The sequence below is a fragment of the Pan troglodytes genome, chromosome 3, assembly GCF_028858775.2.
Source record: "Pan troglodytes isolate AG18354 chromosome 3, NHGRI_mPanTro3-v2.0_pri, whole genome shotgun sequence".
NCBI classification, from domain to species: Eukaryota; Metazoa; Chordata; class Mammalia; order Primates; family Hominidae; genus Pan; species Pan troglodytes.
This window is the reverse complement of record NC_072401.2, coordinates 3,824,484-3,846,793: the sequence shown is the minus strand read 5'-3', so window position 1 is coordinate 3,846,793 and position 22,310 is coordinate 3,824,484. Positions and strand designations below refer to the sequence as shown.

The window sequence follows — 22,310 nt, the reverse complement described above, 5'->3', positions numbered from 1 at the left end:
GAGGCCGAGGAAGCATGTGAAAATGCTCACCGCTCATGGGGGAAGGGTCAGGGACGGCTCACATCGGATGTGGGTGAAGTGGGGCTGAAGCCATGCAGTTCAGGGCCCCAGAACCAGCTGCTGGAGGCCCCCACACTCAGGAGGAAGAGCGGCTCCACTCTCAGGATCCTGGGGCACAGGTGCCAGACTCAGTCCCCCAGCCACTGCCCAGGCTGCACCAACACTGTGGCGGGGGCAGGGGTCTTCAGTGGCAAGTTCGTTCCGTGAGCTCGAAGGCTCTGAGGCCCATGCACGGCAGCAGGGGCCGTGGGGAGAAGGGCCTGGCCATGTCTCTCTTCCCTCTTTGCTCAGAACCCAGCTTTGCTTGGGGCGGTAACTGTGTGGCCCCAATGCCCCGTTTCCTGCCCTCCCAGCCTCCTGTGCAGCCTGGGGCAGCGCCAATCTGCTGGGGAAGGGGCTCCTGACAAAAGGGAACAGCTGTAACTGCAAACCACTGCCTCCCCGAGACCAGGACGCCAGGAAGGAGGTGGGGCGCAGGAGAGAAGGTCCTGGGTGCCTCGAAGCAGGGAGGAGGCCTGCCCCCCACCAGCCACACTCCCGCCCTCTCTGCCCTCTGGCCCCACCTCCCCCTGTCTCCTGTCCTCCCTGGCTGGAGGGAGGGTACGGCCTCTGCCTGCCCAGCAGTGACCCTCTAACTGGGCCCCATCTAGCACGTAGGCCCCTCCCTCCCTCAGCCCCCACAGAGGCAGCCTGTGGCCTCCTCCCTCCCGGGAAGTGCAGCCCAGGCTCAGGCAGGCGGGCTGCCATCTGGAAGACCAACGACGGCCTGCGGGTGTTCCCATGGGGCCGCTCTTTCTTCTTCAGGTTCAATACTCCATGCACCACGCGGATCTGACCCCTCCACGCCTGGGGGCCTGGACTTGATTTCCACTTCCTGCGCTGAGACAACCCAGGTGCTGAGCCCCGGCCCAGGGCTGGCCTGGGAGGGGGCTGGACTCTGCTGGGGCCTGGAGAGGCCCAGACCTCATCCCCTGACAACTCTCTGGGCCGTGGGGCCAGACCCCGCTGTGGGGCCACAGGCTCCGTCTCCACTGAGGACTGTGTGGGCTCCAGAACGGCAGCCTGAGGCCTGCTGCGCATAGACCTGGGCCCCAGTCATGGCCTGGAGGGGAAGGCGGGGCCGCAGGCAGGGGCCGGGCAGCGTGGGCCGGGTTCTTGGAAATATCTTTATTGTCAGCAAGGCAGGGAATGGTGGGAACCAGGGTGTCCCGCTGGAGGGTCAGGAGGGAGCCACAAGCTGCCTGGGAGGCCGTATCCGGTCGTTGATCCAGTCCACATAGTTGGCCACGCGGGTGTAGACCCCCGGCTTGTGGAGCCGCCCGCAGCCGTCACCCCAGCTGATGATGCCGTAGAGGTAAGCCACGCCGTTCTTCTCGCAGGCCAGGGGCCCCCCTGAGTCCCCCTGGGCAGAGACGCTGGTCAGAGCCACCCTCCCAGGGGCCTGGTTCAGGGACCCCCCTCTCCCCCAAGTGGCAGCTTGGGGACAGAGGACAAAGGCATTTCTGAGCAAGGGAGCTGATCCACTCTCCTGAAGCTCATGAAAAGGTGTCTCATTCCCTGGGGGCAGCACTGGCTGGGCCAGGGCATCCAACCACGTTATTCCCCTTCCTGAAGCCACAGTCCCCTCTCTCCCCACCAGCATGAACCCTGTGTGGACCACACAGCCACCCTGTGTCCCAGCACCTCCTGAAATGACTCCTTCACTCCCTGGAAAACTCCTACGCATCACTCAGGACCAGTGCAAACACTCCCTCCTCCGGGAAACCATCCTGACTTCCCCTATCGAGGCCCAGTGACAAGCCCTACCCGCTCTACCACTCCTGGGCTTTGTGGCCTTGGAAGAGTGAATTGACTGCCTGGGGCTCAGTCTCCCCAGCTATAAAATGGGGCATAAGAGAGCTGTCGCATGCCAGGGTTGCCGTGCCGCCTGAGCACACAGGCCTGCAGAGCCCAGGACGTGGTTGGGCTGTTGGGCTTATTGAAGGTTGAAGAACTTATTGAAGGTTGAAGAGCTGGCTTGAGAGAACTCGGGGCAAAGGGGCCTTTGGTGCCTAGTGTCACACGGAAAGCACTGCCTTGGGCTGGACAGCCGGGAACTGTCCGGGCTCTGTGGGACCCCAGGCCCCTCTCAGAGCCTGGGTCTCCCCTTCTGTGTGAGGAGGATGCCCTTCCGGCAGGGCTCTGGGTGGCCCTGGGGTGCTGGCCACCGACAGTAAGTGTGCTCCCTGCCCAGGGGTCCCTGGCTGGCCCTGCCAGGTTGGGGTGCCGCCAGGCTCTGGGCTCCCCAGGGGCAAGCATCTGGGAGACTCAGGACCAGCTGAGCCCCCACCAGTCGGGTCCTGGTGGGGCAGGCACCAGCTCACCTGGCAGGCGTCGGACTTGCAGTCGAAGTAGCCGGCACAGAGCATGTTGGGGCTGATGTCGGCGCCGTAGACCTCAGGGCTGCTGCACTTGTGGTCGGCGACCAGGGGGACCAGGGCCTCCCGCAGGGAGCTGGAGTAGCCGCTCACGTCTGTGGGACACGATGCCCTCAGCATGACACGCACACTGTGGCTGGCCACTGTCCACCCTGGCGGGGCCCTGGGCGCCCCCCTCCCAACTCACTCTCGTCCAAGTGGCCCCAGCCCGCAATCTGGCACTTGTGTCCTGCAGGGAAGGTGCTGCCGGGCTCGGGCAGGCAGATGGGCTGCACGAACTGCGAGCGTGTGGCACAGCGGTCCCCTTTCTTCTTCAGCCGGATCAGGACTGATCAGAAGAGTGGCCAGGGTCAGCCTGTGGTGTGCGGGCTGAACGGGAGGCTGTCGGGGCCCGTGATGGAGGGAGGGTAGCCAGTGGGTTCCACGGGGCAGCCTGGGAGATCCAGAAGGGAGCGGTGCCCTGTCCTCCCTGCCCTGCCCCCAGCTTCCCCCGCACCACATGTCTGCTCAGCTCCTGCCCCTGTCTGGGCCTGGCCTGGGGAGCACAGGGCCCACCTGCCCAGAGTGCGGCCACGACACGCCGGAGCTCACCGAGGTCGTGGTCGCTGGGGTTGAACACCGAGTACAGGGTGTACGGGATGTACTTCTCGATGCCAAAGGTCTGCGTCACGTCCGTTGTGCGGTTGAAGAAGTGCTGGCCCAGCACCACGGAGACACTGTCCCTGGGGGGGCTGTGCAAGGGGGGCTGGAGGCTGCATGGATCAGCCCTCCCCTGGCCACCGGGCTCACCTCTCCCCACCCCCTGTCAGGCCCACGGAAGCCAACGGTGTGGGACCCTGGTCCCGGGGAGGGGTCTGAGCAGGTGCCTGGGTGTGGGCTGTTGATACTGGGGAGACAGGGACCACCAAGCAGGGGCTATTGCCAGTCACCCCCAGATCCAGGCATGGGAGCTGAAGTGCGGTGCCATCCCTCCTGACAACACTGGTCACAAGCCCTGGGGGGAGTCTCAGGCCAAGCCCAGGCAGGATCGGCTGCAAGGCCGACCCGAGTGGGTGGAGACCTGGCCTGCTCAGGCCCTGCCCCAGCTTCCATCCACATTGTGGGGTCCCCAGATGCAGCCCTCACTCCTGCTGGGCACAGAGCCTGGGCCCCTGAGCCTGGCTCCCATCTGCTATGTGGAGGTCACTCCACCCTGCCTCGGCCTCCTGCCCTGGGCTCCATGTGGGGAACCCCATTTCTCCACACTGAGGAAGGCTCTGGCCCCATTTGCAGGCCCAGGAGCCGCCGGCTGCAAGTTCTGCAGGGCCACGCAGGACCCCACCCTGGGAGCTGTGGTCCTCGAAAGGCCGCCAGACCCTCGGCTGGCCGGACCCCTGGCCCTAATCACTGGGGTGCCCATCGAAGGTGGAAGGGCGTCTGGCCCAGGCTGCTCCGTCTCAGGGTCTCCCCACTTGAGGCCCACCTCCCAGAGTGTGGGCCTGGGTGGCTGTGCGCCCCCACTGAGGGGAGCCGGCTGAGTGGGCTGGGCCTCAGTTTCCCTGGCTGTGCTTGGGCTCCTAGGGCTCTGACGCATTGTCACTGTGCTCCCTGGCTCCCTACTGAGAGCCAGGACTCTGGGAGGGGCGGGGCCTGCGGGGAGGACAGGACCTGGCCCACTGCACCCTCCGCAGGTGCTGGGTCCTCTGTGGAAACGCCACTGACCCCTGGCCTCCCTCAATAGGGACAGGGTTTCTGGAGTGTCCACGCGTGCCCAGCTCAGGACTGAGCCCCAAGACCCAGAGGGGTCAGAGAGGGTTACCGGGGACCCCGGGAGGGGGTCAGCAGAGGCACCGGGATGGGGTCCGCAAGCGGGTGGGGACAGGCGCATAGTGATGCTGGATGGTGTGCGGGGCCTCAGGGCAGGTGACTGGGGCCCAGAGGAGGTGCACCTGTGGGAGAAGCAGTGGGCGGCCGACACCACCCAGCAGGTGTGGACCAGGCTCCCGGCACAGAAGCCGTCCCCGATGTAGATGGCGGCCAGCCAGGGGTGCGAGCCGGGCAGCGAGGAGGAGCCGCCGATGATACGTGGCCGCAGGAACGTCCTCTTCTTGTGCCTCCTGCCGCAGGCCTGGCGCCCCGGGGAGGCTGGCTCAGGCAGGGTCGCCAGGAGATCCGCTGACAGTTGGACTCTGGTGAGGTATTCTGGGAGCAAAGGTCACCGGGTCACACCCCTGGGGTTCACAGGGCCAGCCCCCTTCCACACACAGGCCCTACCCGGCAGGAGGCGCTGCAGAGGGCCATGGCCGGACCCCCTGTCCACGCTGCTCAGGCCCTGGCGCCCGCCCACCTCTGCCCTCAGTTTCCAAATCTGTAGAATGGGGTTTGATGCCCAATCCCAAGGCTCTGTGAGGGCCAGAGGGGCTGGACACACGGAGGCCTCTGTGGCCCCCTCAGCAGCCCGGAACCCCACAGCCAGCCCCAGCACAGTCAGAGACCCCCGCATGAGAGCCCCGGGCTGGCCCCGCCGGGGTCCTAGGGAGCCGGGAGGCCTCTCCCCAGGGCAGGAAGCAGGTGGCCTCTGGGGGGCCTGCCCGCCCAGGGTCTGATGCCAGGGGTGCCTGTGGGGAGCCTGCACGCTGTCCTCCCTGCACCTCCCTGAAAGGCTTCTGGGGCCATCCTGGGCATGGTCCAGGCTGGGCAGGTGCCACCCCGAGGCCGTCGCCTGGTGACCAGCCCCCTGCAGCGGGCTGCTTCCCCACTGTGACCCCAGTACCGACCCACTGCGTGACCTTGGACCAGCCTGATCCCGTGAGCTCCAGTTTCCCCGTTTGTCAGAGATGCAGTAGCCAGGTGTGCGGAGGGGCTAGGAGGATCACGGGGAAAACTGCTGTGACCTCGATGGGGCCCAAGGCAGCACCCCCCGCCAGCCGCGCACCGCAGGCCTCCAGGCGGCAGTACTCCCAGGAGAGCGCGCTGTCCTTCACCACGTAGCACCAGGGCCTCTCGTCATTGTCCGGATTCCTGCGGTGCGCAAGCGGGGGCTGGCAGGGAGTCACACTGCCCCTCGAAGAGGGCATGGGGAGGGGGCATCGGAACCCCCAGCAGGGCGGTTCCCCACACCTGGAGCAGTGGGAAGAGAGTGGCCCTCCCTCGGGCAGCCTCCCAGGCAGAGGTTCCGGGGCCTGTCTGGACGGAGCTGGCCCCGCCTGGGTCCTAGGGAGCCGGGGGGCCTCTCCCCAGGACAAATCCTGCCTGCCCCGCGTGCGGCAGCCTGGAGTGGCATGGTGCTGACCGGCAGTAGGCATGGGGGCCCAGGCCCAGCAGGGCCGCGGCGCCCACTGAGTCCACGTGCAGCTCCTGGTAGAGCAGATCGGAGTTCCAGGCCAGGCAGCTGAGGCCCGAGGCTGAGGTGCTGGCCACGCCACGGTACCCAGTGCCGTTCCCCAAGAAGCAGCGCTCATCAGGCTCTGCGGGCAGAGGGGCAGTGAGGCCGGCCCACGGTGGGTCCACCCGGCATTGCCCCAGGGCACCCCGGGGGGCTGACGCACTCACCGATGTTGCAGAGCCGTCCAGTGAAGCCTGGTGGGCAGGCACACACGGTGGTCCCGGTGGCCACGATCAGGTGGCAGGTGCCCCCGTTCAGGCAAGGGCTGCTCAGACAAGCTGGGGGCAGGGCCGAGGAGCTGGGCCAGGGGCCGCGCAGTGCCCCACGACAGCGAAGTCGGGGCCGGGGTCCACCCCTCGTCCCTTGTTTCTGGGTGACCTCAGGCCATTCCTCCCACTCGGGTGTGGACAGGGACACCGGTCAGGGGTCAGTGGCACGGCTCACACCCCCTGGCGCACCTGTATGTCGGGTGCCTTCGCACCAGGTCTGGCCCCCCAAGCACTCGCACTGTTCCACGTGGCCCTGGCGCACGCGGGCCCAGCGGTCGCCCCCCTCCAGGTACTCGTAGCGGGTCTCATCAAAGCATTTCTCTGAGGGGTGCACAGTAAGCCCTCACACCCTGCCACCTGCTGTCCCCGTGCGGGGCCCCTGCCCTGCACTCGGGAGCCACCTGTTCTCCCATCCTCCGGGGACTTGCTCCGGCCCCTGGACCCCTGCGGACCTCCGAGGCCCAGCTCACCTGTGCCGCAGTCCTTGCCGGTGAAGGCCCGGGGGCAGCTGCAGTGATAGGACTGGGGGTCCTGGGTACTGGAGCAGGAGCCTCCATTGAGGCAGGGGCCGGAGGCACAGGGATCCAGGGCAGCTGGGGACATGCGGGAGGGGATGTGAGGGGCGGACTGGGAGGCTCAGGGTCCCTCTGTGACATTCTCTGCTTGCTAAGGCCTCCATCAGGCCCCAGTGAGGGGCTCTGAGAGCAAAGGGGCCCTCTCTACGCCCCTCGGGGTGCAAGGTCCCTGGGAGGGGCACAGACCTCCCCTTCCTCCCAGCGTCCCCCACTCAACACCTGGGCCACTGGCCCAGCTGTGCACGTGGCTTCCTGGAAGCCTGACACCCACACTGTCAGGCAGCAGACCCCTCCCATGTGTCCCAGGACCCATGTGAGCAGGGCGGCTGGCACTGCACCCCACAGACCCTGCCCACGTGTCCCCTGCCTGGGGCACGCCTGTGTGGCTGCAGGGCCCGGCCTCACCACCAGGCGGCGCCTTGGCCCCAGCGATGGCCGCGCAGCCACCATGAGACGCAGGTCCCGCCTGGGAGAGGCTCTGGCCCTAAGTGGCACCCACCGGGGTTAATCCCAGGGCTCCTCTTCTGCTCCCCTCCAGCCAGGACCCCTGCCCGGGTCCGCCCCATCCTCCCCTTGGCCCTTCTGGCCTGGCCCAGTGCCCCCTGCCCGCCCCAGGCTACCCAACCCAGCACCCACCTGGGCCCCCTGGAGGCGGGGTGGCCTCCACACAGTAGCCCCAGGCCCTGTCCCGGTCGTAGTTGTGAGTTGTGGCACACCTGGGGGGCGACACCTGCGTGCATGGGGGTCCCAGGCAGAGGCCCCCCACCCCACCCCACCACCCTGGAGGGTCTCTGGGTTCACTGGGTCCGCCTGCTGCGTGGTGAGCGCCTACTGTGTGCCCGGCTCCCAGAAAAGCAGGCAGCGTGGGGCAGGTGACCCCAGCTCGGGTGCCCCGGCTGCCCGGACCCACCACTTCCTGTGTGCACTGCCCTCCGAAGTGCAGGCGTGCAGCATGCGGCCCCCGTAGCGGAAGGGGAACCTGCAGGGCCTCCCGTCCTCGGTGAGTGCTGTGGGGAGGGGGTGGCAGGGTCAGGGCTCCCTCGAGGGGCACCCGAGCTCCTCAGGACCTCCAGCCGCAGCCATGCTCCTCCCACCCAGCCCTAAGGTGAAGCACGACACCTCCTCCCAGGCCCACCTGACCCACCTTGGGCCTGGGGGCTACTGCTCGAGGGAACTGCCCTGGGCGGGGGCGGGAGTCCCCCACTTTGGGGTCCCTCTGCCTCTGGAGCACTTGTTGCTGGGGTCTCAGAGGTCACAGAGGTCACCAGGATAGTGGGGATCGCAGGGGTCACTGTGGCATTAGGTTCTGGGGACTCCGTACGGTTCTAGGAGGAGCAGAAAGGGTGTCAGTGTGGGACAGACCCTCACACTCAGGTCCTGCCGGGCAGGAGGTCATAGCCCTGAGCCTGTTTCCATACTGGGGCCCCCAGATCTCGGAGCAGGTTCCAGGAGGACACACGACATTCCTGAGGCCTCAGCCAGGCCCTGACACCTTCCCCGCCCTCGGCCCCTAGTTAACACCTGCTCAGGGTCACTGCCCAGGCCCAGGCACTGCTACCCACCAAGCTTAAACCCTGACGTCAGTTTTTGGTGATGGGAGCAGCTAGGAGGCCCTGGGAGGTTCCCCCAACCTCACGCATCCAGACCCAACAGAGGTCCAGAGAGAGGGGGCAGCCCCCAGACCCATAGGGGCCCAGGCCAGGCCGCACAGGGATGACAGCCCCCAGGTGGGGCTCCGTGAGCCCAGGCCCCAGCCTCCAAGGCCAGTCCAGCACCCACCTGCCCTGTGAGGGCCAGCTTTCAACGTAAGCCCCCTGCCCGGACCCCCGCCCCCTCAAATCCCCACGCTCTGCAGCGACCCTCCCTCTGGCCTCCTCCCAAGGACCCCAAGTAGCCACTGGGAACCTCTGGTCGCACTGCGACAAGGTCAGTGCTCACCCCGCCAGGTTGGGGCTGGAACCCCCGTGGCAGCAGCAGCAGCAGCAGGAGGAGGAGGAGGAAGGGGCCCAGCCCCGGTGGGGGGCAGGGGCTGGGGACCCAGGCCCAGCGCCCCATGGCTCCTGAGCTGGCCTGAGGGGCAGTGGGAGGCGGGAGCAGAGCGGCCAAGGCAGGTGGGGTCAAGGCTTCGTGGAAATGATTAACCCTGGCTGCCTCCCACGCCAGGCGGGCCCAGCCGGAGAGGAAGTCCCCGAGTCCCCTGGCCCCCACACCTGCTGCCCACCTCACTTTGACCCTACCTGGAAGCCCAGCTGTCTCTCTGGCCTCGGCCTGCACTGGTCCTAGTCCTAGACCTGACATGGTCCTTGGGCCTCAGCTTAGAAGTCTCCTCCAGGAAGTCTTCCAGGATAATGCAGATAGGTTGGGGCTTAGATGGTCTGGCGCCGCTCCCAGTCCCTGCAGGCCACAGAGCTGGCCACCATCTGCCTGTGAATTGTCCATGATGAGAGCCACTACGGGCGCTGAGCCTTGGAGGTGTCCAGCTCTGTGCCCAGCACAGCACAGACAGTAGCAGTGGGGATGGGATTGTCCCTGTCCCACAGACGGCAGCACTGGGGGCTCCTGGAGGGTTCGGTGCTGCCTCCTCTCGGTGGCCCCAGGGCTGGCCAAAAGGCCAGGCACAGGGAGGAGAGGGGCCACGCAATGGCTGAGTGTAGCACAGGATGACCTGAGATCCTGCCCCACCTGCCTGTTCTGACTCTGGGGGTGGCCAGGGCCCCCCAGCAGCCCCTGGTGATGTTCAGAGTGTCCCTTCCTCCCCGTCTCCCAGACAGACCCAGGAGTCCACTCCAAGAAGCCTTTCCAACCCCAGCTCCCCACCGCCGCCTGGATGGTACAGGCCAAGTCTGTGGCAGCACAACCCTGGGCCAGGTACCCTGGGGCCTGGGATGGAGCTGGAGTCACGGAATTCGTGACTTGGGGCTGTGGGCAGAGCTGCCTGAGGAACCTCTTCTGCAATACTGGAGCAGCCGCTACGGCACCTCGGGTTCCTCCTGAGTCAGCAGCGACATCCCAGGGCTGCCGAGGTGGGAGGAGGGGTGAGTGAACCACTGTGGCCTGGAGACCAGCGAGGGCTGAAGCTGCCTCCCTGTATCCCCTAAAACCCCTCTCTCTGCCCCCCATTTGCCTGTCTGTGCAGAGGGAGAGATAATGGACACCCACTGACCACCCAGCTTGACACCGTGGGCCCCAGGGGGCACAGTGGACATGGAGGCGTGGTGGGCCCTGGGGGCACGGTGAATGGGGGGTTGGGGGTGGGGGGGAGGTCATGGTGGGCCCTGGGGGCAGGATGGATGCGGGCTTGTGGTGGGTCCTGGGGCCACAGCGGGCACCGTGGTGGGTGGTACACACAGCTGGCACTGGGCTTCATCTTCCATTCCGACCCCTCCCCCAGCCCCCTTCCTAGAGCACCACTAAGTGGGGAGCATCCACTCCCTAGAAGCTTCTAGAACAGCCCCAGGGGACTGGCTGTGCTCTCGGGCCTCTAGGATGTTCTGAGGAGCTCACCAACCACCCTGTACCGAGGGTACTCGGCTTTAGGGGTTCCATCAAGGCAACCTGGGGAATGGCCCTGCCTCTTCCGACTCAGCCCAGCCCCCAAGGCCCCGGCCTCCCCTGCAGCCACACCTGGCTCCCTTTCTGTAATCAGACCCTCCTTAGCCCCAGGGCCTTGGCACAGGCCCAGGGCTCTTTCTAGACTTCCTCTGCCGTCCAGTTGCAGTTTACATGGTCCCTCCCTGGAAAGGCCCTCAGACCACCCTGCTAAACAAGGCTGGGGCAGGGTCCCCACGTGACGGCGAGAGCCAGTCTCTGCCATCTGGTCCTGGCCCTCAGGCCCCAGGAGCCAAGCTTCCCTCTCCTCAAAGCCCCCTTGACCTTACCCTGGGGCACTTCTCCTCCTCAGGCCCCTCTGTTTCCTGCATGACCTCCTGGGGATGTGCTCGGAGTCCCCGAGAACAAGGAGTCTGTGTCCCCAGCACCCAGCACCAGGCCGACGCTTGGGTCCTCAGAAATGCTTTATTGGGCAGCAGGAGGCCAGGGCCAGGGAGCCCCATGGCCAGCATGGTGAATGTCCGGGGCCAGTGCCTCCAGCGAGGTCACCCCCTGCCCTCCTGGCTGGGCTCCTGAGGGTGTGGTGGCCAGGGTGGCCCCTCTGAGGCCCACAGAATCCACCTGGGCTGCCCCACCCCGACATGTCCACAGGAGAGTTGGCCAGGCCAGGGCAGCTCAGACGAAGGTGGCGTGGTGTGCGCTGGTCTTGGGCTTAGCAGGCTCACCCGGGACGGGGCCCAAGCCAGGGAGGTCTGACGTAGGAGGCCCACCACTGGCCTGTGACCTCCCAGGGCCAGCCTGTGCCCCCGCTATGCCACCATCCCGCCCGGGCGCCGAGCCAGTTACAAGATCCACATCGATGACTGGGAGGTCTCGGCTGCCATGGGTCCCACTTCCTGTCACAAGGAGAAGAGAAGCTGTCAGTTGCCTGGCCCGGCCCTGGGCCCCCGGAACCCACCCCCTACCCCGAAGGCCCCTGCACAGACAGTCAGCATGGTAGGGGTCCCCGAAATACCCCAAACACATCCCAGAGGCAGCTGGCCTCCAGGCTGGGGCAGGTACGCCCAGGGGAGGTGCAGTGTTCCCAGAGCCCTCCACATAACACCTGCCACCAAGTGGGGGAGCCGACCCACTCAGAAACCCTACCACCCTGCTTCCCCACTGCAGCTCAGGAACAGAGCTGGGCCCCCGGGAGAGCCCCCGCCCCAACTGCCCCCCTAATTCCTCCTGGGGGCATCCTCAGGGCCCGCCCCCAGGCCCAGGGCCCATCCTCAAGGGCCACCCCCAGGGGGCTGAGCACTAGGGTTCAGTTCCAGATAGGCTGGACCCTCTTGGCCTGGTGGAACGGGCCCCGAGCCCTGTGTCTGCTGCCCCATCCCACCCTACCAGGCTGGCCACCTGCTCGCCCACCTGGCTCGCTGCCTCAGCACCGTCTTCACCGTACACACCCTGCTCTGGGCCTGCCGGTCGTGTCCCCTCCCCCTCCATCCCTGGCCCCCCTACTGAGGCCCCTCTTTCCGGCTGGTCAGTGACTCTGGCCCCACTTCTGCCTCCAATGCCCACTCCAGCCCCAGGAGATCCCGGCTGCCTGAACCGGCCTTGGAAGCTTCTAGACCCAACATGGGCAGGCCATCTCCTTGCCAGCACCCCCGGGAGGCCTCCCTACCCAGGGCGTCACTGCCCTGCCACATCTGGTGACCTCCATGTGGACCCCTGGAGGACACAGTTGTGTCTATGCCAGGGTGGAGTCCCCAGGGGCCAACGAAGGCTGGGGCCAAGGAAAGTGAATGGTGCACGCAGAATGGCTGGGTTCACGTGCCGCCCGGAGCTCCATGGCAGGACCCCAGGGCCTGGGCAGGGGCAGTGAAGCCCCCGTGCTGGGAGAGCCCAGCCCTTCCCCGCCCACTGACCCCACCGCCCCATCTGTACAGTGGGGGTGACATTACCGACCCGCCCAGTGACCCCAATCCCCATCTGTACGGTGGGGGTGACGTTACCGACCCACCCAGTGACCGCACCTCCCCCATCTGTACGGTGGGGGTGACGTTACCGACCCGCCCAGTGACCCCAACCCCCATCTGTACGGTGGGGGTGACGTTACCGACCCGCCCAGTGACCCCACCTCCCCCATCTGTACGGTGGGGGTGACGTTACCGACCCGCCCAGTGACCCCACACCCCCATCTGTACGGTGGGGGTGACGTTACCGACCCGCCCAGTGACCCCACCTCCCCCATCTGTACGGTGGGGGTGACGTTGCCGACCCGCCCAGTGACCCCACCCCCCCATCTGTACGGTGGGGGTGACGTTGCCGACCCGCCCAGTGACCCCACCCCCCCCATCTGTACGGTGGGGGTGACGTTGCCGACCCGCCCAGTGACCCCACCTCCCCCATCTGTACGGTGGGGGTGACGTTGCCGACCCGCCCAGTGACCCCACCTCCCCCATCTGTACGGTGGGGGTGACGTTGCCGACCCGCCCAGTGACCCCACCTCCCCCATCTGTACGGTGGGGGTGACGTTGCCGACCCGCCCAGTGACCCCACCTCCCCCATCTGTACGGTGGGGGTGACGTTGCCGACCCGCCCAGTGACCCCACCTCCCCCATCTGTACGGTGGGGGTGACGTTGCCGACCCGCCCAGTGACCCCACCTCCCCCATCTGTACGGTGGGGGTGACGTTGCCGACCCGCCCAGTGACCCCACCTCCCCCATCTGTACGGTGGGGGTGACGTTGCCGACCCGCCCAGTGACCCCACCTCCCCATCTGTACGGTGGGGGTGACGTTACCAACCCAGAGGAGCAGGGTTCGGGGGCAGGTTCCTGCGTGCCTAGCGTGTCTCCTAGGCAGGGGTCCAGGAGCTCCCTTCCTCAGTGAGCCTGGGGCTGAGGCCCTGAGACAGTCATGTCCATGCCAGGGTGGAGGCCTTGAGGCGCCTATGGGGTGGCAGGAGCCCCAGGCCTGGGCCCACAGCAGACAGGATGCAGGAAGAGCCAGACCCCGGCAGATGAGAACCAGGGACAGGGGGTCCCTGCTACCAACTGCTGCCCTCCACAGGTGAATCGAAGGCCTGGAAAGGTGAAGACCCTCCTCGATCTACAGTTCTGAGGTCCCTGAAATGGCCGCAGGGTCCTTGCTGCCCCAGCGGCTCCGTGGCAACCAAGGTCCCCAACCCCAGCGTGCCCCTCCTCACCCTCAGTCCAAGCTTCCGGAAGCAGCCTCCATGAGGCATCTGTGAACAAGTCCGGGCTGCGGGCGGAAGGTGTGGCTCCCCTCTTGAGCGTGCCCAGCCCGTTCTCTTGAACAGGTCCCAGCAGTGGCCCCAGAGGCCCTCATCCTGGCCTCGACGCAGCAGCCCAGCCAGCATGTGGGAGCCGTGTGGGGCCTGTGTGTCTTACTCAGCCAGGCCCGGTGGAGATGCCATCTGGAGGCCCAGGGGTCCATGTGGAGCAGCTGAGACTAGAAACTTCTCCCAGTCAGGCCTCTGCTCATTCAACAAGTGTCCTACTAGGTTCTGCCAGGGCTAGGAGCTAGCCCTGCCCCCAGGGGACAAGGGGACAGTTCTGCCCATCTCCTTCTTGTCACCAGGTCCGCATGGCTCCAGATGCCAGGCTGCAGGGCTGGGAGATATCAGGTGTGGGGAGAGGCAGGGGTTTGCCCCCCCTCGCCGGTCAATACCGTGGGCATTTGGGCATTTGCCTGGAGTGTTCACAGGGCTCTGAAGGGGCCTGCAACACCACACATGTCCAGAAGCCCGGCTCTACCCCGCCAGCCCCACATGGACAGATGGGAGGACAGGCCCCTGAGGGCCCCAGGAAGCTAGTGTGCTCAGGATGGAGAAACACTTGTTTCTGGAGACAGGACAGCTCTGTATGGACCAAGGATGTCCACATCACAAGGAGGGGGCCACAGCCAGGCCCTTCCTGCCTACGGGACCCAGCCTCGCCCTCCTGTGCAGGGCAGCCAGCCCCAGGCCTGTGACTCAGCCGCCTGGCCCAGCCCTGAGCAGCACGCAGCCTCACCACCTACATGCCAGGGCCTGCCCGGGGAGCACCTTCTTGCCCAGCATTTCCCTGGCAGGGATGGCAACACAGAGGACCCAGCAGAGCCTGCACCACCTCCAGAGGGGCCTGGCCTCCTGGTCTCACTCCTGGTGCCACATCTCCAAACATCCAGACCTGAGGCCACACTGGGATCTTGCTCCCTGCCACTTGGGCCACCTGTGAACCTCTCCCCGGCGCCCCACGGCTCCCTGCCCTCGGCTGGCTGGTCCTGCTGGCTCCGACTGTGCTGTCCAGCCTTCCCAGGAGGGGGCCCTGCTGGAGGCCCCACAAGATGCAGCAGGAAGGCCCCTCTTTCCACATGCGCAGGCCCCTCACCGGCTGCCGGTCGCCCCCAGGCCTCCCAGACACTTGTCCATGAATGTCTCTGTGCCAGCCACTGCCAGCTGCTCTGGCCTAGGCCTGGGGCAGGACCCCGCCCCACCCTGGTCCTCAAAGCTGAGTCAGGAACCCTGGCAGGCACAGCGGGAGCAGGGGCTGCACTGGCCTGGCCGGGGCAGGGGCATGGCCTGAACTCTCCCAGGCTCTCCTTCGAGACCCAGGCCTGGCACCTCTCCCACTGCCCGCCCTTCCTGCCCCCCGAAGGACCCCGTCCCCCAGGCACTTTGCTCAGCCTCTGCCTCCATGCTCCACATCATCTGTGCTGCCAGGCGCAGCCACCTCCTCTGTGAAGCCTCCCCAGCGCCCCTTGGAAGCTCGCAGGGCACAAGGACACGCAGGCATGGCTGAGCCGACTCACACTGAGAACACGGCAGGAAGGGGGGAGCGAGGGGAGCCAGAGGCGGGGACCCTACAATCCACTGTGGCTCCCAAAGCCCCTTCCCTTCCCAGCCTTCCCACCACAGTGCACCCCACGGGCTCCTGCTAAGGCCTGTGCACTCCTGCTGGTGGGCTCCCATGGGAACGAGAGCACCCCCAGAACCTTAGTTCCAGAGTGTGACCCCCCAAGGTCCCCCTGTCCGTGTGGGTCCCCAGCCAGGATCATGACTGTGTGTGATGGGCTGGGGCTGGGATAGAGCTCCTCAAATATTTGCTGGGCATGGGCGAGGGAGTGGACAGCGCCCAGCAGGGTGCACAGTGTGGTGAGTGGGGAATAGGGGAGTGGGGGTGACTCAGGGCACAGGAGTGCATGTGGCAGACCCCAGGGAGGGGCTTCAGGCCGGAGCTCCAGCAGTGCCGGCTGAGATGGGCACAGGTGGCCAGTCCTGGAGGGAACATGGGGGTAGGCCAGGTCACGGTCACTTGCAGGCCTGAGACTTCCACTCTGCAAGACCTGGCTGGAACTTCAGGTGGAAGGCAGACACTTCAGGAGAGGAGGGGGAGCAACCTAGGGTGGCTTCTGGTGGGATCCGGGAGGACCACGTGTCACAACCAGGCTGGGGGCTGTGGAGGAGGGCCCAGGCCAGCTGGTCAGTTCAGGAATCCCCTGGGGAGCCACGGAGCTGGGCAGGAGCCAGGAGATGCTGCGGGGGGAGACAGGGCTCTGGGGAGACGGGGCTCTGGAGAGAGGGGGCTCTGGGGAGAGGGGGCTCTGGGGAGGGGGGGCTTTGGAGAGGCACCTAGCAGATGCCCTCAGCAGCTTTGCAGGCCTGAGACCAGTGGCAGGCTCCTGGGGCTGTGTCCCCAAGAAAACCAGCGGTCTCAATCCACATCAGAGTGAGGGGGTCTAAGCTGCATATGCTCCTGCGGAGGGCGGGGCACAGGAGCTGCCGAAGAGGACTCTCTTGGACAGAGCAGGAGCCAGGTGGGGCTGCATCCTCACCCGGTACAACACAATGGCCGTGCCATGGGGGGTACTTTCACCCCCAGGGTGAGGGGCGTGACCTCACTTCCAGGCTGCAGAAGCCCCGGCAGGCAAACATCGCACATCTGGCAGGTAGCTGAGCTCCGGGGGCCCTGAGGGCAGCCACTGGGCCCAAATATGTTCCTAGGGGATACTGGCAGCTGTGACACTGGGGCCTCCAGGTTGAGTGACCCCCGCCCCCGCCCAGTGAGCTGCCCCAGGGGACCCCAGCCCCAGGAGAGCTATGCGGGGACCCCTCCTGGGGTGGTGCCTAGCATCTCCCTGCCGGCAGGTGGAGTCCATCCTCTTGGGACGTCTGCACCAGGAGCTCAGTCAGGCCATGCGGCTGGGTACTCAGCCTTACCAAAGGGGCTGGGAGGAGCCACTGGCCTCCAGCCCCCAGCCAGGACCCCTGACTGTCGCCTTGCAGCCAGCGGGGCAGCAGTGAGACCACCCAGCTCCCGGGCTTTTTGTTGGAAACGAAGCAGATCTGGTTAAGAAAGCAATTGGGAATTATTACCAACACAACCGTAAGAACCCATTTTAAGATGGCGCGTACGGAGGGAGGACTGTGCATTGGAAACTCGGGTGTGAGTGCACGCGACCTTTTGAATGCCTCGCTCCTTTGTGAAAACACAAAGCGCAGACGTCTGCTTCTGTGCAGGGGTGGAAGATGACTGCTAAAGGCGGGACACAGCAGTGCTGGAGGGACAGCTGCTCCCTCCCCACGAGAACAGAAGGTGAGCATTTTGGAGGGTCCCTGTGTCGAGACACAGATATGCACAAAACGTGCCATGCAGACACATGGCAGGTGCACACACCGACACATGCCACACGAACACACACCAGGCGTGCACGCACATGGGTATATCTGCCTGACACACTGATATGGTTTGGCTCCATGTCCCCACCCAAACCTCACCGTGAATTGTGATAATCCCCAGGTATCAAGGGTGGGACCAGGTGGAGGTGACTGGATCATGGGGGCAGTTCCCCCCATGCTGTTCTCATGATAGTGAGTCTCAGGAGAGCTGATGGTTTTATAAGCGTCTGGCATTTCCTCTGCCGGTTCTTGTACTCTCTCCTGCTGCCCTGTGAAGAGGTGCCTTCTGCCATGACTGTAAGTTTCCTGAGGCTTCCCCAGCCATGCAGAACTGTGAGTCAATTACACCTCTTTTCTCTATAAATTACCTAGTCTTGGGTATTTCTTCATAGCAGCATGAGAACGGCCTCATACACACAGCACTGTGTGGACACATGCACACCCCTGCCAGCATGCCCTGGAGCCTCACGAGGGGCCTGACACTTCTCCCGCTTGCGGCCTCTGTTGTGTGTGTCAGACAGCTAAGGCTCAGGGCCATTAGACTGGGTGGCCTGGCAGCAAGTGGCCAAAGGGAAAGGAGACCCACCCACATGCCTCCAGGGACCAGACATGCATGGGGGCACCGGCCAGCCTGCATGGTGCATGGTCTCGGTCTCGGTGCGTGGTGCTGGGGCTAGACAGACGGGGCGGAGTGCCGCGTGGCGTGTGGCGCTGGGGCTAGAAGCATGGGGCGGTGCGGTGCATGACGCTGAGGCTAGAAGGGCGTGGTGGAGCACCACGTGGCACGGGGGCTGGAACAGGGTGGCATGGCACGTGGTGCTGGGGCTAGGATGGGGTGGTGTGGCATGTGGCACTGGGGCTAGGACAGGGTGGCACAGTGCGTGGCACTGAGGCTGGAAGGGCAGAGTGGTGTGGCACAGCTCTGTGGAGACTCTCCCTACCTCAGGGCTGTTGCTGGCAGCCCCCACGCGTAGCCGGCATGCTGCCCACCATGGCAATGGGGAGGGCGGGAGCCCGTGGGCTTGGCTGCACCTCCTGTTGTGTTTCTCACCCCAGACGCTGGGTCCAGGGCGGCTGCCACATTGTGAGGAAGCATCCCACAGCAACTGTCAACGTCGGAGAGCGTGACCCGGGATGACCCCCAAGCTCCTAAACCCTGACAACGGACAGGTCAGCACTCAGTCCAGGCTCGCCCCGGCCCACAGATGTGAAAGAGGTTCCATCAGGCCACCACGGCATTCACAGCCTGTTTCCTTTGCCGCCATGGGCAGGTGAACTCTCCAATACAGAGAATCCCATTAGAGTGGGGGTTCCAGAAGCAACCTGCACAGAGCAGTTTCTGTCCCAAGGCCCCCCAGCAGGCTTAAGCCAACATCACAGGAAGACTGGGCAGGTCCTCAGCAGTTGTCCTGTGTCGCCACGGACAGGCACGTGGAGGACACACACCTACGACCTATGGCCAAAGCCACTCCCACCTCCTTCTCCCATTCACTGGGTCTCCTCCTAGGAGACACCCCAAGAGCCAAGGATCCAGGGTACCCACCTGCCCAGGGGCTGAGGAGCCAGCGGGGCGGGGAACCAGTTCTGGCCAGTGGCAGTCGGGGCAGCCACCAGAGCGCAGGGGGACCTGCTCCTCCCAAGGCCGGTACCACCCACCCTCCTGCCACAAACAAGTCAGGGATGTCAGCCAGGGCGCTCGGCTGGGTCTGCGCTGTAAACCACCTCTGTGCTAATGGCCCTTGGCAGGCAGGAGAACTGACCCCCTACGTGGGTCTGTCTGGCCCTCCCAGGCAGCCCGACACACGCCACACCTGTGCGCAGAGCCAGCCACAGCCCCAGGGCCGCAGGGCCGGGGTGTGGGTGCGGGACTGCAGCCCGAAGGCCAGCAGGCCAGCTCATCTCAGCACCCGCCACCGGGCCACCAGCTCTTCTGCTGTCCCGCCGCACGGCTGTGCTGCTGGGAGCACACCAGGTGCTCAAGAGTTTTGTTCAGTGGATGGTATATTTTTAAAAGCCAGTAGATTACGGTAAATCCACTTAATCTCCTAAAAATGTGTGATATTTCCCCTAGATTAAAATACTTTTATTATTTTCTAAAGTGGAAACAAAGTTTCAAATGAGAAAGAAAAGTTGTAAGCCAGTCCAGTGATGATGTCCAGAATTTATTACTCCTGGAGGAACAGACTCAAAACGCAGGTGAGAGCCACACGGGTATCCACCAAGACGGATGGAGGGGGACTCAGGCCAGGGGTGGAGGCTGCAGAGTGGCACCGGTGGGCATGCCAGGCACCTCAGGCTTTCTCATCCAGGTGTGTCCTGGCTGGGAAAGGGGCCAGGTAGCCCCTCCCATGCCACACGTGGCCTCCAAAGGCCCAGATATGTACAGATCTACAGACGTGCACCCCCTGGTCCCCCGGCGAGCTCCAGGCTACAGGTCTGACAAGACCAAACCCCACGGCAGGCCTCTCACTGCTGTCAGCATCCTGGACCAGGGCACAGGACGGAGAGGCGCTCCCATCGCCCCCAGCAGCAAACCACAGCAGAGGTGTCCATGCACCCCTGAGCACACTCCATGACGCGCACCCTGAGCGGCTCCTCTCTCCAGGGGATGGCCACGCAGGCCACGGAGGCCACGGCCCTCGGACCCCTGGAAACACCTTTCCCTACCGGCTGCTGGGAGCCTCACCTCAGTTTCTGGTATTTGTGGCTCACGGAAACATCCCTGCTGCCAGGCCATCCTGTTCACCTTCACACTCACTGAATCCCCTGCTTCCTTTGAGAAATGCCCGTGACACCCGCGGTCAGGGAGCGCTGCTGACGTCACCTCCACTCCCGAGCACCCACACCACCTGCTACGGGGGCCGCCGGTGGGTCCGAGCTGCACTCTCAAGGCTCTTCCGAGGACAGGCCTGTGTCTGGGAGCCCTCTCCTGCTATGAACACAGCGGGCTTCACTTCCTCACTCAAGACAAATGCTATTGTTTTCCAGTCTTGAGACAGAAACACTAAAAACGATCGCTGTCCAGATTTGGAAAGGAATGCCTCCATTTTCGGAAACCCCCAGGCCTCACCCAGGGTGTTCCCAGACCTCGCTGCAGGCACTGCCACGTATCATTCCTGCAAGAGCCTCTCAGGACACCAGGATGCCTGCCCGGAGCGCCTCGGGGGGACCATCCTGACAGACACTGGCCTGGGGCCACACGAGCCCCTCCTTTCCAAGAGGGCCAAGGAAGCCCCCAACCAGCAGGTGAGGAGGGGGTCACGGAGACCACCAGCAAACAGTGGCAGCCGGGGGCCCACTGTCCTTTCTGACTGGAAGCTGAGCAGACCACGCTGACGGGGCCAAGGTGGAGGGATCAGAACCTGGAGGTACCTGGTCTGGAAGGTCCTGGCACGTCCTGGGGGGTGGAGGGCGGTGGCAGCAAGGTGCTGTTGGGGCTGCTGATGTCCCCCTCCCCCATCAGGGTCAGCTCGGCCACGTGCTCATCCTCCACCGTCTGGATGCCCCCGGCCTCCACTTCCTGAGACTGCCTCTTCCAGATCTGGGCGGTGCCCTCCTGCGCGAGGGAGACGGGGGACTGGGGAGTGCAGAAGGGCCCGCTGGGAGACTTCTGCCCGGGGGGGGTCGTCCCAGGAGGTCCAGGGGGGCTGGAGGCTGAGCCCGGGCTGGTGGACGGGCTGTCGCTGCTATCCTGGACTGGCTCCCACCGCTCGCCGGGCTGGGAGGCGCTCTCCCGGCCGTTGCCTGTGGCGCTTCTCTTGCTAAAGCCCTTGGCCACAGCAGCTGGAGTGGGGAGGGTGAGTTCTGTGGAACCAGGAGGTAAACGGAGGAACTCTGGCAACACCAGGTCTTCCTTCCTTAGCAGCCCACGTTGGTCATCTGCTCTGTTGCTCTGAGCTTTGGAAATAAGCTCAAAAAACTCTATTGGAAGAAAACCCAGAGTGACCGTGTTTTAGAGAGTTTCACATTAATGACTATCACAGCAGAACATTCTAGAAAGCTCTCATCCTGGGCTGTCCTAACACCCTATCAGCTGTGGGTCAACAAGAGCCCTTTTCCGTCCACACTATCTTCCCACAGACAGCGGAAGGGACAGCCCTGGGGCTTCTAGCATACTCTGTCTTCAGGAGTCTGAAAAAGCTGTGTACTCCCTAAAAACCACGCTGTGTGAGGTCCAGACTTGAACAAACGAGACGCTTGACTCAACACGGTTACGCGCTGATGCCGTCTGAGTAGGAAACTGTGGGACTCTCTGGCCTGGGCTTTCAATTTAACACTTGGGGCCCTCTGAGGACTGGCCCCCTCCTCCGGTTGGTCAGCATCTGAGGCACCCGCCCGGGTCCCAGCTGCAGCTGCAGTCCTCAAAGTCGGGAGCAGAATGAACCCGAGGAGGGGAGGTAGAGGAAGGCCCTGAGACGGGTGGTCTGGGAAGGGGCACCCTCAAATCCACGCCTGCCTCTCGGGGTCACTGCCTCTGGGCAGAGGGTGGTCCTCCCAGGCCTAGGGCAGAGGGGGCAACATGTGCTCTCCCTCTCCGCACTGAAGCTCCACAGCCCCGAGGGGCCAGGACGGGTGCCCCTGGGCCTCCCACTGCCCAGCCACTGCGGGGGCCTGCAGGTGCCTCCAGCTTCTTGGCTGGCTCCTCCAGAACTCTCCTTTTCTTACCTGGGCTGGGTTTTCTGGTGTAGCAGGCCCCAAGGCCACCATTCGAGGTAGATGGCGTCTAAACTGGGCTTTCTCTAGCACTGGAATTATACTCGGAGTTTTTAACAACTACAAGGAACCTCAAATCTCCGACTTCACTGGTTCTCAGAAACATACAAGCTTCAAAGAGGGCGTGTGATTTACTTGTGCTCCGTGGCCAACAAAGGCTGGAGGTGTGTTTTAGTTTTACCGTGAGGTCAGACTCCACAGACAGCTGTGACAAAGCTGTGACACGCCAGGTGGACTGGCAAGTACACCCTGGATGAAAATTCAGGTCACGGTGACAGCTGTTGGTTTTGACTCTGTTTTCAATGCTTCTCCTTGTTATAAACTTCTGGAGAAAAAGGAGCTTCAAGAAAGGACTCATCTCTCCATCTCAGTCTTCCAGTGTGCCTGTTGTCTCTCCTGGAGGCCAGGGGTGTGTGCAGGCTGACCTTCCTCACTGACCCCCGTAGCCAAGAGAGCTCAGCAAGCCCACGGTCCTTCCAGGCCAGTGTGCTCCACCTCCCCTCACCTGGGTGCCCAGCTCTGCCTGGGGTGGACTCTCTAATGCTAACTGTGCCTCCAGTCACGCTGGGGACCCTGGCACAAGCCAGTGGCGGGGCCATAGGGAGGAGCTGGGGTGAGAGGGAGGCAGAGCCTGCGGGGGCCTCTGGCATCTCAGGGCAGACAGTGCTGCTCACATCGGCTGCCCCTGACGCCCTAGG

The 22,310-nt window shown here is 64.6% G+C and overlaps 2 protein-coding genes across 12 annotated transcripts in view; both read right to left on the bottom strand.

Annotated features, from left to right (window-relative positions):
* Positions 1-1,207: 1,207 nt before the first annotated feature.
* HGFAC (HGF activator) lies at positions 1,208-8,790 on the bottom strand. The gene is made up of 14 exons (XM_001174601.7): positions 8,624-8,790; positions 7,830-8,010; positions 7,596-7,692; positions 7,322-7,401; positions 6,581-6,703; positions 6,300-6,431; positions 6,009-6,119; positions 5,749-5,923; positions 5,392-5,477; positions 4,406-4,658; positions 3,069-3,208; positions 2,665-2,805; positions 2,424-2,572; positions 1,208-1,462 (listed from the first exon to the last, which is right to left on the bottom strand). The coding sequence occupies exons 1-14, from the start codon at positions 8,738-8,740 to the stop codon at positions 1,280-1,282; spliced, it is 1,968 nt and encodes a 655-aa protein (XP_001174601.5). The 5' UTR covers positions 8,741-8,790; the 3' UTR covers positions 1,208-1,279.
* A 1,895-nt stretch (positions 8,791-10,685) lies between these two features.
* Positions 10,686-22,310, bottom strand: part of RGS12 (regulator of G protein signaling 12) — a 149,432-nt gene continuing 137,807 nt past the window's right edge. For 10 of the 11 annotated variants that reach the window (XM_063808595.1, XM_009447270.5, XM_009447272.4 and 7 more), the window contains 2 exons: positions 20,272-20,820; positions 10,686-11,130 (listed from right to left, as the gene is read on the bottom strand). In XM_063808595.1, the coding sequence (XP_063664665.1) occupies positions 10,910-11,130; positions 20,272-20,820 (770 nt within the window). In that variant the 3' untranslated portion in view covers positions 10,686-10,909. Of the gene's footprint in view, positions 11,131-19,045; positions 20,821-22,310 lie in introns of those variants that run through there. The other variant, XM_009447267.4, reaches the window with a different exon arrangement.